Here is a 14,931-nt window from a genome sequence, read left to right as displayed (position 1 = left end):
CCGCCTCCAGGCCCAACCCATTATCCACTCTGATCTCCCAGTGGAGCGATGCACTGCCCATGTTAATGAGACAGAAGAGTGACTCACCAGCCCAGCCCCCCCCCCCCCAAACAACCCCCACCCCCCAACTCAACTCAGATTACAGATGGGTTCATCGCAGATAAACTCTGATGATTAAGACTGAGACCAGAAGCACACGACACAGCTGTTTTCATTGTCCTTGAAAACCAACAGCGGGGCCATTCTGATGATGACTTACTGTATGGAGGCAGGCACTGTTACAGTTAAGCTTGATGTATTCTGGACATTGCTTCCTGCCACATTAGCTCTCAGCCACACTTCTCCAAACCTTCAGAAGGTCTGGAAAAAAAAAACCCCACTTTCGGCTTTAATTTGTTTATCGGTGAGAGGCAACGGGGAAAGACTGAAAGACTGACAAAGTTGGGGAAATGTGACATTTTTCAACTGAGCTGCAGAAACCGCTTTGATCGGCTAACCATCTATAACGGTTGGCAGAAAACAGCAGGAGCAGATGCCACTGGCTTCTCGTGCGCTCGACTGTGCCGCAGCGCGATCGTATGACTCATCCGAGCAGGTCGATTCTTACTTAAGAAAACGAAAAGTCTGAAGGAGAGGGAAAAAAAAAAAAAAAAAAAAATCTGCGATTTAACAATGGTTTTTGATTATTTGCGGTCTGTGGTGATTCAGACGGCAAATATCACAAAGGATTAAAAGCCAGAAAAATTTCACCGTGGAACAGCCCAACCCCCACCCCCTGGCCTAAGTGGAAAGACTTCTTGCAGATCGCAAGAAGACAGCGGAAGAACAGCAGGCCCAAAATACTCTCAAATAGTGCCCGAGTGCCACTTGCTTTGTCGCCGTTTCTGCAATGAATTCTGGGTTTTCAACTGTCATTTCCTCTGTACAAGCAGTGGAGATCCGGGCACTGCCGCGCAAAGCCGGATGTCACAGTGACCATTTTGCCAACAAACGAAGGAGAACAATTATGCCAGTTCATTCCTGGCTGTAATATTTCTGAGTGAAACTTAGGGTGTAATGTGAAACCTATGGCCGTCTGTGAGGATCATTAAAGCTTCTTAATTTCAGCACTCAGACGAGTGAGGTTAATAAGACGGTGCCTGAGCAGAGGAGGGAAGCCATGGACAAATCTGCAGCATTTCACAGCTCCTGAGCACACGGCGACCAACTCTGGTTACCCGGGCGACTCTCTCTGGATGGGAGGGTGGTAAAATAACTTGTCGCAGGAAAACAATAGCATGTAACTCATATATACATATATTCATATACATGTCTTGGATCTTAATATACAAGTAAAATATATAAAGAAATATATATGCGAGCAATTTGCCAATTTTAGGGTACCTCAATGTTTCAGTTTGGTCGTAATAATAATAATAATACATCTTTAAGAACCAGTTCAATTATGTTCCAAATGGCATGTAAAATGGGAAAATATGCAAAATGCAATAACCAAAAATATAATTAGCGGGCTGTGCATACTGCATTCCACACGTCTGAGAAATCCCTCCTCTTTTATTCACTCCTGGTGAAGCCTCAAGGCAAGCCACCAGGAAGAGACGCCATTGGCCGAGCGCACGTTCCCATTCCAGCAGAGGCAGCCAGACAGGAAGGGAGAGCCGCACATGTGCAATGCAATCACTGGCTGCTCCACTCCAGGCCCGGTTTCCACAGCAACAGTGATGTACTTTTTTTTTTTTTTTCCCCCACCCCCCTCACAGTGATTATTTCTTCAGAAACAATTTCACTGAATCACTGGAGACAATAGCTCTCCACACACTGCACTCAGATTCTGCAACCACCACCCCCCTGCAACCCCCCCCCCCCCCCCTCATCCACCATCTCGGACACAGTTTCTCAGCCTTTACTCGTTTGAAAGGCAATAGCAAACGTGATGGTGGAATTTCGTTTGCCACCTCGTCCTCTCTCAATCCACAGGGCAATAAACAATTAAAAACCTGTAATGATTTTCCCTCAAGTCCATGCAAACCTATTCAAATTTGGACCAGATGAACTAATCGATCTCTTAAATAATCTACTTCAGCACAGGGCTGGACAACGCAAAAATGAAATGAGCAGGAAGTGCCAGAATATTAGAGAGGCCATTTCTCTTCCTGTTGCTGAAATCAAAACCAGTATCAGAGAGACAGAAAGCAGCAAAGAGATTCTAGAAGACATGGCATCTGCAAAAATGAGCTTTCATGTCCCCGTCTACCACCTCTTTCATGTTTTCATTTGAAGATTCATGTTCATTCCTTTCAAGTAACGGCAGCTGTGTAGCCTCTGACGCAAGGAACACTGGAGCGTGCTGTGCTCCTAAGAATTTCCTTCATACAGTCGAAGAGCAAACCGATACCCAATTTGCATTCCCATTTCTGAGAATGTAACGAAAAACAGCCTTAAAACGGAATTTAAAAATACTCCATCCTGTCGCTGTAGACAAGAATACCGCCAGCAGGTCCTTCAGGCGGTTCTAAAAGTTCGGGAAAGCAGGCTCCGTTAACTTGAAGGAGAGTTCAGACGCCCGGGGAAACTGTGATCCAAGACTCACATCCTGACTGGCGGTCACAGGTACACTTCACACGGACTGAGCCCTGGGGTGACACAGCAGCGACCCGATGGATCATCCCAACGGCTTCCACAGAGAAGCGTATCCCACGGCAACCACACCAACACGTGCACGTGCGCACACGCACCCAGGAACAAATTTAAACCCAAAAGAAAGCAAAGACAAGAGGGGACCGCAAGAACAGTACCATTAAAACCATGGGCAACCTGGTGTCAAAATGGCAACAAAAAAAAAAAACCCACTACAGAACAGAGAGCATATCCTAGTTGTTAATGCCTTCAGGATTCACCATTCACAGAAGGATATAAATCCTGTTTGAAAATGAGCTAAATAATAATTTATAGGGTACAAATGGTTCGAGTACAGCAATCCCTTAACGTGAAAATGAAAGGCGTTTATCCGCCTCTGTGAAGGCTTTGTTAGGGAGAACTGCAGTGTTCAGCTGCAGGGCCCTGTGTGTGTTAATGTGACACACCATGCAGCCCACTCTCCAATCCCAGCTCCCGGCCTTCAGGACCCAGACACTGGGGAGAGACTTCTGACTCACACCCCCTCCGTACCGCTCTCACACGCACGCACAACGACACACTCAACCTCACACACACGTGCATAAACATAAACACACACACAGACACAAACTCACGCACGCACACAACGACACACTCAACCTCACACACACGTGCATAAACACACACACACACACACACACACACACACACACACACAAACACACAAACACAAGCACTGCAACTTGTACTCCTGACACATATAATATGTGCTCAGTCTGAGCCCCCCATAATGCAAATCCTCTGCTCTCTCAAACAGCAGCTCTGGGAATCATGAGTGTAATGGCACAGTCTGCTTGTCCACCCACATCCTCTGCCCGTACGCGCATTCTCAAAGTCTGGAACATTCTGCAAATTCATTCACACGCTCGCAGTTTGTAGCAGTATTCTGAAACCAACTTTAATTATAATATTTTATTTTTTAATGGACCAGAGGAAACATCTTATATTGGGGGGGTGACCTATTTTTTATTTTTTAAAAATTTAAACAGTCATCTAAACCTCCCCAACTCCATAAGCACATGCTAGTGCAGACTGTTCCCGAAACATTAGTCACTGTCTCGCAGACACACACAGACGAGCACTCAGAAGATGATACCCATCTTAAATTATGGCTGGAATTAAAGAGGCAATACCAAAGCAGTGGGCCCCACTTCCTGAGCCCTACCCACTTGCTGAGAACATAATGATGGTGAACCACCCCTTTTAAAAGTTTATATTTCATTTTTTGACATTATATCAAATCATTGCAGTCATCAATCTAACTGATGGAACTGTCAATGGGAATCTTATTATATACATATAATTAATATGATTAATAATTACATACATATACTTAATAATTTTTGGGTGTGTCCATGAGGATGAGGCCTAGCCCCAGGGCTGCACCCCCAGCCTGTAGGGTCATTACCCAGGAAGCGGTCCCTACATCTGCACAAACAGACACTCCCAAAAACTTGATCATGGGTAGGAGGGGCTTCAGTCCAAGCAGACATTAAAACCAACAGGTAGATGAGCGGCGGAATGAGCTATCAGCAAACATCCGCATCTGTGAGTCACCTCCCATCTTCAGGAGTGAACATGAGACACCCCCCTTCAGCCGAGCTCATCTCCACGCTCAACCTCAATCAGCGTCCCTTCTCAGCTAAGCACCATGTGCTGCAAGGCATAACCAGCAGCTTCACTCTTAGTGGAAATACTACACTCTTTTGGATTATAAAAAATTACAAACCGCCTTTGAACTACAATATCGTAACTGTATCGTCAATAATAGCCTTCCAAGATCAGGGTCAACTTGCCCTTCGTCTAAAATCACTGGAGATTATTATTGGACGCATGTTTCTACAGTTCTGTGCAGATACATCTGAGAATCTATTCACAAAGCACACATTGTCTATTGACAAACAGTGTCCAGCCTGCATACACGTACAGATTCAGAGCCAGATTCAGGAAGGTAGAGACTGATGGTAAATGCTTCCCCTAACACTGAAACTAACAGTATGCCTGCAGGTTCAAGTGAAGAGATGTCACCCATTTCTTTTCACAGTGGGGGAAAAAAAAGCACACATCGTACTGAATCCCTGTCACAGAGAACACAGAGGGCGATCCCAGACGGGGCAGTTTGGGGCCAAGCGGGTCTTACCCGAGCCGGTGGAGGCCGGGGACTTGCTCCTTCGGGACGGCCCGGAACTGCGGGGGGACCCCCTGCCCTGCATGGAGGAGATCCGGCCGTAGGACGTGGACTTCACCACCCTGCACTCTGCACAGAGAGAGAGAGCGAGAGAGAGAGCGAGAGAGAGCGAGAGAGAGAGGACAGGCACATATTAAACATCACCACCCTACACTGGAGACCTGCAAGACTCCCCAAACCTCTACCCCCCGAGCGATGTCCAGGACTGGCTCCAGAGGGGTGCAGTTTTAGGAACAATGGGGGATTAAGTAAAAATAGAATGCCAGAACACCTGTGACGCCACCACTGTTTATAGTAAGTGCCATGTGACCTTTTGTGATGACAGGCAGTCCAAACTTCAGGTTTAAAGTCTCATTAAAAAAAAGTGGTCTTATCATAAGGTCCATGAATCTCCCATGGACACAACAGTACCTTCTAGCACCTTCCAGACTTCCCGTGATCTGGCGCTAAGTAGACTTGTCCCGCCACGTGTACCATGTGACCGAGTGACTCACCGGGACAGTGACTCAGCCGAAAACACCGAGCCTACACAGACCTGTAACCGTTAACCTTTTTACGACACATTACACAAATGCCAAAAACGCAATTAGAGAGAAAGGAAGTCAACAAGGATACAACTTTTTTCGGTATTCTTCCGTGGCTGCTTTTTCCCCCAATTCCTTTATTTACTTTACTTCCCATAATGTTAAAGTGCACATATATTTTAAGCTGTATTTCAGAACGTGTGAACAAAGCAGCAGGACTGCCTTTAAGCATAATTGCAAAATGTGCAGCGTGGAAGATGAGCTCAAGCGAATGACGCAACACGTCACAGGACAGAGAGCCGTACGAGGAACCTCTGCAAGCTTACGTGAACGCAACTCAGCGCAATCAAGCGGCCCCTTCAAGTCATGAGAAGATCAAGCGGTCTCTCGTAGCGCGTAGATGACGCACGGCCTTGCCGCCCACACACACACACAGAGAGAGAGAGAGCGCAGGATTGATTACAGCGCTGACCTGCGCACGACCGAAAATGACACGGACCCTCGGCGCCGCCGGATCAGACCCCTTTTCCCGAAGCCGAAGAGGCGGGTTAGGGGACCCGGCCCTCACACGAGCTCGCTCGACACGCCAGGAGCGCGATTTAGCGATTAATCCCGCCTAATTACGGTATTTTCCGCCGCGGAAGTCAAACTCCGCGCCGGCAGTTGCCTCTTAATCAGGCGGTGATGGGTAAACAGGCCGAGAGCTCGGCGCTTGTTTTTCGGGGGGGGGGGGGGGGGGGGGGCGACACCGCGGAGGAGCAATTCAGTTAAATTTTCCGCAGATTAATTGCAGAGGACGCGTCGAAATGCAAAATGCCAGCAGCAATTAAGAGTCGGGTTTTGAAGGTTACGACCCCAGCAGCAACCCTCGCTGTTCAGAAGTTACACTTCTGTTACACGCTGTTCAGTGACTACCTGTGCAGAATGTTCAATGTTCAATAAGGGGGGGGGGGAGGGTGTTCCCAACAGTCTGAAATGGAAAATAGCAGTGTTGACTTTGAAGTTTTTCTATTTCCTGTTCCTGTAAAGCATCTTTGCGACAGCGTCTCAGTAAAAAAGCACCATACAAAAAAAGTTCAATTGAACTGAACTGTTCCAAAGCTACTCAGGAAGAGTAACACCGATTGCCAGCATTCAATCAAACCAAAAAACGCTTTGCTCTTAGCTTTCAGTCTCCAGACTCTCATACGTTCTCATGGCTGTGGTAGCACTTCAACTGAAATTGCACGAAAGTAATGCAAGAATCATTTTTTAGAAGTAGCACTTGTTTGAGACTGACGTGGTTACAGGCTTGTTTTGAATCTGGGACAGAGATAATCAGAAGCGGACTCCTCTCGAGTTGTTTTTGTGCGTCTGCGGGTGGAACAATGCGCCTCACGCAGCTTGCACGTGCCCGTGTCTCCTCTCTGAACAGTGGGGGGGGGGGGCAGTCGTTCCTTCAGGACAGTTTGTGACGGAGCCCCCCCCCCCCTCGTTGTCTGCACCCAGGCACCCCAGGAACCCGGCTAGCAGCGGGGTTCATCCATTCTGCTCTCCCCCGGCCTGCTTTCTGCCCCACAGCCGACAGGCTGGCTAAGTCCCCCTTCGCCCCAGTCCAAGAGCGCCGAGGCGGACTGAGGCGTTTGTGTCACACCCCTCAACCCTGGGGGGGATTGTGGGTAATGCGTGCTGTGAGAGTGGCACAGAGCTGGAGGTAACATAAGGAACGCTGGTGAAGAACGAGTGCAGCCGATCCTTTCTTTAATTCCCACAATCCTTTGTGGTCTTTCTGTGTAGCACATTGGACTGGTGGGGGGGCGTGGTTATGGGTTTGAGAGGCGAGGGCGATAGTCCACATTACCCAGAACGCTCCACAGACAGTACAACACAAATGTTACTTCATTCAAGCGCCTGGGGTCCATTTCACAGTCTGGGACACAGAGAGATATATAGAGAGAGAGGGCACAAACACAGTCAGGTGGGAGACGAGAGGAATCTCTGTGACAGGACTGAAGAAGCCATCAGGGAACAATACTCATGCAGTCATACGATAGAAGAGGGATAGAAGAGCAAGGGGGTGACACGCTTCCCCACCAGCCAATGAGAGACGAGCAGCATCAGCATTCACACTCTTATCACTGACACAAAGTTAGAAAAGAAATAAATACAAGATGTAGAATGACATGGTGAGGAGTTCATATGTCTTGCACTTCAAAAAATAAATTAAATAAATCTAAGGGGAGTGAGTTCAGAATGTGCCTCTACGCACCGTTCAGTAATCGCATTTCCGAAAAATTTGGTAGCGGGCACCGGATGGCATGACTTCATTTTTCAACAGTCATTGTTTGATGAAAGATAATTACTTGCTTCCTGTTGCTGTGATGCCGAATGACAGATGTATTTGTGTGTGTGTGTGTGTGTGTGTGTGTCTATTAATAAAGTTTCAGATTCAGTCTGGCCATTCAGTCTAATTCAATGCCGTCCTTTGGGCCAGGAGCCACTCTTAATACTGATAAATTTGACAGGTACGATGCAGGGGCCAACGGTAATATTTGAAAGAGGAAGAAAGAGGTTACTGAAAGGATGATATAATGCATTTGGCACATAATCAATCTCAGGCTTTCAACAGGCACCTGGGCCAGATAATCAAAAACAAATATTCTCAAAATCAGCCAATTTTAAACCAGGAAAACAGACGTGCTTGGGTGACAGAGTCTTTAAAACAACATCCTACAGAGCCACTTCACATTATGTACAATATAGATGTACACAAATAGCTTTGGAATTGGATAGAATTGAGTAATTTTAATTTTCCTGAAGGAACTTCAATTGTGGCACCAGCATCATAAATAAAATATATCAATTAGCGAACACTGCGCACTGATGACCGCAAGGTTAACGGCCATTTTGCCAGGCTACTAAATTACAATGATGATGAAATTAAATGACGAGTCAACAGGTCTCCTGTCATCTCACTGTCATCTCACTGGAAATGCATTGTAGTTGAATCATCCTTTCGTGTCACATACTATGATCACTGACTGAGGCCTAAAGAGAGATTCAATGAATCAGCGGCACACTTTACCTGTGGCCAATTTTTGAAAACCTTCCAACAGACTACATTGTCTCACTGTGCACTGGTCAACTGGGCACCCACAAGCCCACCTGTACTGATTTACGCACAAAGCTTCTTCCTCCAGCTCAACTCACTGTCGGCATGTGCCTGCGCTGACAGCTGAGCCTGCAGTGATGAGCACTAAAGAACAGAAGCGGGCTCAAAAATTGGGGGGAGAAAGGAGAAAAGGCAAAAAATAAAAAATGAAAAACGAAAAACACAACAATAATGAAAGAAAGTTCCCTCACCACTTTCATCCAGCAGGAAGTCATCTTGGTAGCGGAATTTCTCCGGGCCGCAAGCGATGAAGATGTCGTCTTCCCCGAAAAAATCCTGAAGGCACACCACCTGAGACAGAGAAAGGCCCGTCAGCCGTCAGTCAAAATGTTAAATCACAGCAAGGAACTGACACCGCCCCCCCCCCCCACCCCCCCACCACCAGGTTTCCTATTCTTGGAAGTGCCAGGACCACAGCCACTGCAAATTAGTGAAGGGACTCCTGGGAGCCAGCTGAACTTTGACCCTGTGCTGCAGTTAGAAATCGATGAGCTGTCTTATGCTTCTGAGAGGAAGGTAAACATCTCACCGCTACCAGCACAAACAACATGGAGGAACAGCAGCAGCAACGGGGTTTAACAGCATCATGGCTGTGTGATTTGGTGCAGGAAGGGGTCACTGAAATTGCCCGTCTCTGAGATGGGTAGTCCAGCTTCATAACTTTTAGAACCGAAATATTCTGTGAACACGCGGTAGAGGAAATTGCTCTCGTTACAGCCCTTCCCCGATTGAAAGCAACATACAAACGCAAGGACACAACGAGTCGCAATAAATTAAAAATAAGTTTATTTAAACAAAAGTGTTGTTGGTATATGGATGCGAAAAAGCAAGTATGTGTGTGTAGAAAAGGAAGAACAAGAAAAATATGAAAACACAATCTAGCAAGCAAATAGGTCGTGAAGAGAGAGAGAAAAAAAAACACTGGAAGCGCTAGCACAAAAAGGAAGCAACTCCCAAGGTCTGGGCATCGGAGTCTTTTAAAACTGGGCCCAGGTGAGTCCAATCAAAATCAATCAGGATCCAATCAGGTCCTGGTGGGGCACAAGACAAAGTAAACAACTAGGGAGAGACACACGTAACACTCTTATACTGACAGACACACTTAACACAGACAGACAGACATTTAACAACACTCCACCTCAACAGCCTGCTAAAAAAAAAACATCTGTTTGGCTCAAACCACATACATATGCATGAAGCATCAAATATCAGCACACTGTGAGCACAGCCCTTCATGCTGTATAATTAGGGATAAGATCTCTATGAAGAACTCAATTTGAGATTCTAACTACATTCCAAACATTTGAAAGTGATTATAATAGTACTTATGTAAATTACCCCTCTAGCATCACCAGAGTTTTTTCCAGCTATAGTTTAGTTTTCATGACAAAAAGGGGATTTATTTTAGTAGTTTTTTTGGCACAAACTGAAATTTTCATTGTGTGAAAAGATTCCAGAAATCAACCTGAGGTTAAATATTTTGAATTAAAAAAAATAATCGGACAGGCAAACTGATCAAGACTGTTGTCCACTACGATTGATTCAAATCAACTGGCAGCACACAAAACCTCCACCCACTTTGGGGTTCATGAATCCTCACCTGTCCACATCACCTGTGGTGTTCCTAGGGTTTGCATGAAGCAGCACAACACAGTCCCAGATCTATGCAGCCCGTGTCAAATCACGCCAAATTAGCTCCAGAAAAAAAAACAATTTCACTACAATGTAAGAAGCTTGTGTTCCTGCTACCAGCAAGAGGTCACTAGAGCAAGTGCAGCTCGCTGACACATATCCCATGAGCACCAGAGGCACGGGATCATTACAGCCAGCCAGCCATCCACCCACACAGACAGCTCTATGCCACAGCGTAGAGGGGCGCAAGCAGAGAATTGGGCGAAATCCAGGTCTAAGCTGCAGCGGCTTGGGCAAGCGTCCCATCCTATATTGTGCATGACCAACGTTGCCATGGCAATGGCGACATCACCCGAATGACCGAAATTGTCAGGCTCTGTGGCTGAGAGTTGATTCACTTTCCCGTTAATAGCAGCGTGATCGTCTGCAGCATTTCTCTGGAAGGAAAGGGATATGCATATACATATGTCAATAGAAATATAAATATGTATGTGTATGTGTTCGTGGAAATGACACAAACTTTATGAATTATTCAATACGTTTTCCCATAAGCCTATTCACAGGAGGTGTACCGACTTTCATTTTCTGTTTTTCAGCCAGACAGACAAGGGGAATCAAGGGAGGGAGGGAGGTGGGGGGGATGAAGGAGGGGGAACCACTGATGGACTGATCATTACCACTCAGCCTTCGGGTCAGAATTTTTCAATTGTTTGCGTAATAAATCTTGTTATACAACATTCAAATATTGTATTTGAATGCTGTACACAAAATACACAACATTCAAACCAACAGCCAGTCCCACAGTAACAAATTACACAACATGCAAACCAACAGCCAGTCCCACACTAGGAAAGCTCCTCTCTGCTTTCCCCCAGAAGAGTGGCTCAAATTCTGCATTGCCAGCACAGACCATCGGCACTCCCAATAACATCCGTCTGGGTAAGCCAATCTACTCATTATGCTCAATGCCTAATGCTATCTGAACACCCCAGAGACAAAAGCTGTGGCACAGAGAAATTTAAATGCGGGACTTCACCATTTCTAGAACAAGATTGAGAGCTCACGCAACGCAGGTCCTCTGTTTGAGGACGCAGCTTACATAACGTCTACACTCCTGAATCACCACACAAGTGACATTTTAACATCACTGTCCAGGCAGTGCTGGGTACTACGTGACACCACTCTGCAAAAAGCAGCCCTTACCAGTATTTTAACACCTTGGTTTTTTATCCAATTTACACCCTGTGATCTTGAGTTTTCACATCTCACAGCTTTTCAAATTCTCAGGAGGAGAACTGCTGGAACTGAAATTGCTTTTGTACTTTTTGTGTGTGCATATTTTTTCATACCTTGAATGATCCGTAAAATGTCTTGAGTAAGGGACGCAGAAATGACGCTTGATAATACTCAGGGGAATAATACTCAGCAAATAACTGCAGGTTTACTGTGAAATCCATCATGTCCAGAACACTTTTCACCACTGTAATATTACACCACTAGTTTTCTGTAAATAAATGCTTGCGCTAAGATAATTATTTTTTTTTAAATATTGACAACCTGTTGACCTGCAGACATGATTGTGGGGGCTGTATACATATATACTTGAATTATTGAGGAACAAAATGCAAACCAGCAGAATGACTGAACTGTGAACCTAAATGTCTAAACTGCCTAATATACTGTATGTTATGCCTTAAACAGCATCATGTAAGTTGCACATTGAGAATCATTTATTGCAGGACGCTTCAAAAGGTCTAACCCACAGTGTCCTACATTTACAATCACATGTGCAAACTGTAAATGATCACCTGGGACAAAGTACAGGTGCACTGGAGTGTAAGCAAACCCAGCCCTCAGTCCTGCACCTTTTATAAAAACCTGGCTCGAAAAGGACAGAATACATTCTCAACAGAAACTTGTATTCAGTTAGCTTTACTCACAAAAGGTATGAAATTCAATCTTTCAATAAAAAATAACATGTATATAAACAAGTATTCAGTCACTACTAGGTTCCGATCAAAGACACCTGCAACTTCAAACTGCAGGCAAAATCCTTCAGTTATAAAACAGCATATAGCCTAGGCCTATGCGTGTGAAAACTTTGTCACACTTTTCAGCACGGTTAGAGGGAGCATGCACTCTAAAGCGAGGCTGCATTACCCAAGAGCAGGGGCACCACCAGGGATTCTGGGCCCCGTGAAAAAAGAACTCACATTGGGCCCCCTCCACCCCATAAAATCCTATGTTCTAGTAATTTCTGTGGGTCCCTGTCAGTCAGGGCCCTTGGAATCATCCTAACTCCCCCCCCCACCACCCCCCCTACCCCCTTACGGTGCCCCTGCCCAGGAGCTCGAGGCCCAGCCAACGCGCTGCCTCCGTCGCAGATGAACATGCCGCAGCTGACTGATTTCCCCGTGCAATCGCCTCCATTCCTCATTAAAACGGAAGCACAGACGAGCCTCATTAAGGGGGGGGGGGGGGAAGGCGATCAGAGCCTTCCTTTTCCGAATGAACAACCCCAGAGCTTGTCATCATAAATTTTACTCTCACAGACGGAAAATAATGAGTGAAAAAGAAATTCTGGTAGAGTGAGGGAAAAAAAAAATAAGGGAGGATTGCAGTTCTTATGTAACACATTACCATATAGGGACAGCAGCTTCTTTTGGGGAAAGGGGGGGGATGTATTAAAGTTTCATAAAGCTGCCTAATTCTTAAGACAGTCGATGGTCTTACAGGAAATTGCAGCCCTGCTGAGCTACAGAGAGAGAGAGAGAGCTTCCTACATGGCACTGCATTCAAACACAACCCAGGAAACACACCATTAATGCACCAGTATATACCAACAGGGAACTGCCACAAGGTTTGTAGCTTCAGACAAAATAAGCAGGGCCCTTTTCAACAGCGGGTTGCATCTTGTCTGGAACCCAAACAACTACAGGAAGACGAGGAGAGTTTTACTCAGACGTCTCACAGAGGCTCTGAAGCGTTTAGTAAGGAAGCATTCCTCACAACGGTCAACTCCTGGGGAGCTCTCCGGTGCGGGAAGGCAAAGTTCAGAAACACCGAAACAAACGAAACCAAGGAAAGCCTCACCCGCCTCCGCTACCCAGATCCTCAGAAGCTTCCATTTACATTTAAATGCATTTACTGGACAGACTGTTCTGTCCAAATTGACTTCTGGGGGGGAAAGGAAAAGAAAAAAAAAGAAAGAAAAAAAACTATGCAGAATTTAAAGGAACTTCCTGTGCACAGAGGCGCAACCCTACTCTTTTTTTGTGTATGGATCTCATTTCAGCACACAAACCCCCCAGCTCAGGAATCAGATCCAGAAGGAGCACATGGAGCCATTATTCCAGGGGACCCCAGCCAGGGACCGTACAGGTTTTTGTTTTCATTTAGAAAATCAGCAGCCAATATAGACCCGAGGAACCAGGGAAGGTGAAGGAACTGTGCAATCAGTTGCTTAAATTGATCGATTTAGCTCGGTGACCTTGAATTAGACACTTGACACAGCGAACACAATCCAACCCGCCCCCACATCAGGAAGTGGTACTTTGAAAAAAGTACTTTGAAGGAAGACTGCTGTGAACCAGACCTCTGGTACCATGAAGGTTTAGCCCTACCTGACAACAGGATAAAGAACTTCAGCCCGCTCGCTTGATCTGACAAGCTTAAACTCTGCCGTCACAAATACTGCGTTAGATCGAGAATAACCTGTCCTTGGCCTTTCTACACGTCGTCAGCCAGGAGATCCACACCAGAAGGGCATCGCCAGTCACATTCTTGCAGACAATCTTGAGGTAGTTCGATTTACATTTCAGAGTAAAAGCCCCCTGCGGTGCTCAGCGAACGTGCAAACCGAGAGCGAACAGACGGAGTACTGAGAGTACCGAGAGACATGGCGAGTAGCAGTTTCTAAATCAGGGAGCCTTTTCAAAAATTGAGAAAACTGGTAAAAACAGAGAGTATCTGTTACCATCATTTCATGAAAGAAATGGCTTGTGCACACTTAGATATGACAGTAATTGGGCACCAGTGGGAAACAGACCTCAAAGTGTGACCTGCTACTACTGCCCTCAATGTCACCCTCAGTGGCACAGACTGCCAAAATTGCCTCCATGGGACACACAGACGATTGGAAATGGCCCTTTATTTCCCCCCCACACACTTCTCTTCCTCTCTCCAGCTGTTAGTTCTCCAGGGAGAACCGTACATGGTCTTCCATAGAGGCCCACAGCCCTGTGCTTAAAAACCAAACAGGAGCTCCAACCTGAGCTCACAGGCAGCTGGCAAGGGGTCAGGCCCCACCGCAGGAAGAGACAGAGGACCCCGGACATCAAAGGGAAGAACCAGGTGTCAGAACGCCGCCTTTCAATTGTGATGCAACAAAAAAAAAATCTAAAATTCCAAAATTCTTTTTGATGCCATAGAGATGTATCAAACAGCACGAGATATCAAGGCAATATTGATGGTTAAAAGAGTTCCTTTCACACAGAGGAGGACACTGCAGATGCATCAGCTGTGTGAAAGAAAAGACGGACATCTCAAAGGAAGAATAATGTGGCATAAAACCCACTGGCCAGCTCTCTGCAGGAAACAAAAGATGTTTTCTGATTGCTAATTACTCCTTCATTCTCACATAAAGCCCATGGATCAACTGCAGGGAAGGAGACGAGGTTGTCAGCAGCCATTACCCTTCCCCCCCCCCCCCTCCCCGAAATGATAAACAGGTCTTGACAGATTTTTGGAGGATTTGTGGA

The 14,931-nt window shown here is 46.0% G+C and overlaps 1 protein-coding gene across 4 annotated transcripts in view; it reads right to left on the bottom strand.

The window, feature by feature from the left end:
• The window catches only part of dclk1b (doublecortin-like kinase 1b), a 73,221-nt gene that overhangs the window by 32,191 nt on the left and 26,099 nt on the right, over nucleotides 1-14,931 (bottom strand). For all 4 annotated transcript variants that reach the window (XM_035386478.1, XM_035386479.1, XM_035386480.1 and 1 more), the window contains exons 4-5: nucleotides 8,731-8,830; nucleotides 4,817-4,933 (exon numbers count right to left, since the gene is read on the bottom strand). In XM_035386478.1, the coding sequence (XP_035242369.1) occupies nucleotides 4,817-4,933; nucleotides 8,731-8,830 (217 nt within the window). The remainder of the gene's footprint in view (nucleotides 1-4,816; nucleotides 4,934-8,730; nucleotides 8,831-14,931) is intronic.

Source organism: Anguilla anguilla, chromosome 12, assembly GCF_013347855.1.
Source record: "Anguilla anguilla isolate fAngAng1 chromosome 12, fAngAng1.pri, whole genome shotgun sequence".
Lineage (NCBI taxonomy): Eukaryota > Metazoa > Chordata > Actinopteri > Anguilliformes > Anguillidae > Anguilla > Anguilla anguilla.
The sequence above is the reverse complement of the archived record's forward strand: the minus strand, read 5'-3'. Positions and strand labels throughout refer to the sequence as shown.